We start from the raw sequence: 2,500 nt of genomic DNA, 5'->3' as shown, positions 1-2,500 counted from the left end.
GTATAAAAAAGTCTGATTTATATAGTTGAATATGTGTCACTTGTTTGTTATCGGCTCACCCACGTGGGGGGGGTTTATACACAACAGCCAACCAGGACCGCGAACGCGATGAAGCAGTGACCAATCCCGGAGCATGGTGGGCGGGGCTTTATGGAATACAGGTAGGAGGCCGTTGAGCCACGTATCGCCACGTCTTCGCGCATGCGCACGAGGATGTTCGAGCACTTCCGGGGTTGGGTGCAGGGATAAGGGGTTAGGGGGGAAGGAGGACCTAGAGCAGCGCCGCGGTTCGGTTCGGTTCGGTTCTGTTCTGTTCTGTTGGGTTGGACAGTGAGAGCGAGACCAGTAAAGAAGGTGCAGAAGGTTGGAGGAGAAGCTGTGCAGCGGACACGATGAATTTCTTCAGGGGTGTGATGGGGGGACAGAGCGGCGGGACGCAGCCTTCCGGTGTGGAGACTGTAAGTTCACTTTCACTTTATTCCTCCTGGAGGTCCAGAGCGGCTGAAGTGTTTTACCCTCACTGTCAGCCTACAGACCTCCTACACCACACACCTGCCCCGGGTTAGCAATGTTAGCTTAGCTATAGCGACCTCTGTGGACCGGCACTACAAAGGGCACAAGGGAGGGTTCAGGGTTTATACTATAAACACTACGGAGCTGAATCTAATCTATTTACCCCCGGGAGGGCAGGAGTAATCACACTGCAGTGCTACTGGAGCCTGGTTAGGTGCCCTCTATAGTGTACACTAGTGACAGAATGACATCCTGAGATGAATCAAACAGAGCAGGTTCCACCCCACACCAGCAGGAGGCAGCCTTGAAGACTGGTATCTGTAAACACAATATGTTCACTGATACCATAGGGGAATGTGATCTACATGCCAATTATGGTTTTTAGTGGGTGTGTTAGAGTGAGTACCAATCACACAGTGTTTCAGAGGTGAGGAATGTCTTTATGATCCCTGAGGTCAGATGTGAGACTGAACACAACCGGAACCCCTTTACGCGTACATCTGAACACACACACACACACACACACATACACACACACACACACACACCCACTGCTCTGCGCTCAGTAGACGGGAATATGCAGTGTGTTGTTACTGTGTCTGCCTGTAGATCCAGAAGCTGTGTGACCGCGTGGCCTCGTCCACACTGCTGGAGGACCGCAGAGACGCTGTCCGAGCACTCAAGTCCCTCTCAAAGGTCCAGTCTACTGCTACAGTATCACATTCCTGCCTGTCTGTCTGTCTGTCTAAACATTTGTCTATCAGACTGAATAATCACATCTCTGTCTGAATGTCTAATCACCTCCCTGTTTGGCTGTCTAATAACATTTATGTCTTATTGTCTAATCTCACCCCTGTCTGAATGTCTAATCACACCCCTGTCTGAATGTCTAATCACACCCCTGTCTGAATGTTTGAATCTCTCATCTGAGTTTGCCTGTCTCACTTTTTTTTTAATCATGTTCCTGTCTGTCTGACTATCTAATCACACCCCTGGCTGACTGTCTAATCACATCCATGTCTGAATTTCTGACTGTCTAATGAAATACCTGTGTAAATGTCTGTCTAATCACATTCCCGCCTGTCTATTTGTCTAATCACAGCGCTGTCTAAATGTCTGTCTGTCTGTCTAAGCACATCCCCATCTGTTTGCCCAACTGTCTAATCACATCCCTGTCTATCTGAATGACTACCTTATCACATCCCTTTCTGGCTGTCCAACTGTTGAATCATATCCCTGTCTCAATGTTTGACTGTCTAATCACATCTGGGTCTGTCTGACTGTCTGATCATGTCCCTGTCTCTCTGACTGTATATGTACAATCACTGTCTGAATGTTTGACTGCCTTTTCACATTCCCGTTTGTCTGACTGTCTAATCACATCCTTTTCTGTCTGTTTATTCACATCTGGGTCTGACTATCTAATCACATCCCTGTCTGAATGTCTGTCTGTCTAATCACATCTGGGTCTGACTATCTAATCACATCCCTGTCTGTCTGTCTGTCTGTTTGTCTATTTACATCCTGTCTGACTGTCTAATCAAATCCCTGTCTGTCTCTGTCTGACTGTCTAATCACATCCCTGTCTGAATGTCTGTCTATCTATTCACGTCCTGTCTGTCTGAGCACATCACCGTCTAAATGTCTGTCTGTCTATTCATGTCCTGTCTGAATGTCTGTCTGTCAAGTCACGTCCTGTCTGACTGTCTAATCAGTAATTTGTGTCTAACTATCTGACAGTCTAATCAAATCTGGGCCTGTCAGTCTGACTGTGTAACTACATCCCTGTCTTACTGTCTAATCACGCCTTCACCTGTCTGTCTGTCTAAACATCTGTCTGTCTAATCACAACCCATGTCTCCCTCCAATCTGTCTCTCTGTCTCCGTGTCTCTCTTTAGTGTAGTATTATGAGCTCCTGAATGCTGATTGGTTGTTTTTGCAGATAGCTATGCAGTTTCTCAAATGAATCATGTAGAAATGTAATGG

General features: G+C 46.9%; 1 protein-coding gene across 7 annotated transcripts in view; it reads left to right on the top strand.

Annotated features, from left to right (window-relative positions):
• Positions 1-191: 191 nt before the first annotated feature.
• Positions 192-2,500, top strand: part of uso1 (USO1 vesicle transport factor) — a 73,887-nt gene continuing 71,578 nt past the window's right edge. For 3 of the 7 annotated variants that reach the window (XM_083538920.1, XM_083538918.1, XM_083538915.1), the window contains exons 1-2: positions 224-458; positions 1,123-1,209. In XM_083538920.1, coding sequence (XP_083395046.1) covers positions 393-458; positions 1,123-1,209 — 153 coding nt within the window. In that variant the 5' untranslated portion in view covers positions 224-392. Of the gene's footprint in view, positions 459-1,122; positions 1,210-2,500 lie in introns of all 7 variants that reach the window. The other 4 variants (XM_083538919.1, XM_083538916.1, XM_083538921.1 and 1 more) reach the window with 3 other exon arrangements.

The sequence above is a fragment of the Silurus aristotelis genome (assembly GCF_946808225.1).
Source record: "Silurus aristotelis genome assembly, chromosome: 4".
Lineage (NCBI taxonomy): Eukaryota > Metazoa > Chordata > Actinopteri > Siluriformes > Siluridae > Silurus > Silurus aristotelis.
This window is presented reverse-complemented; position numbering and strand designations above follow the sequence as displayed.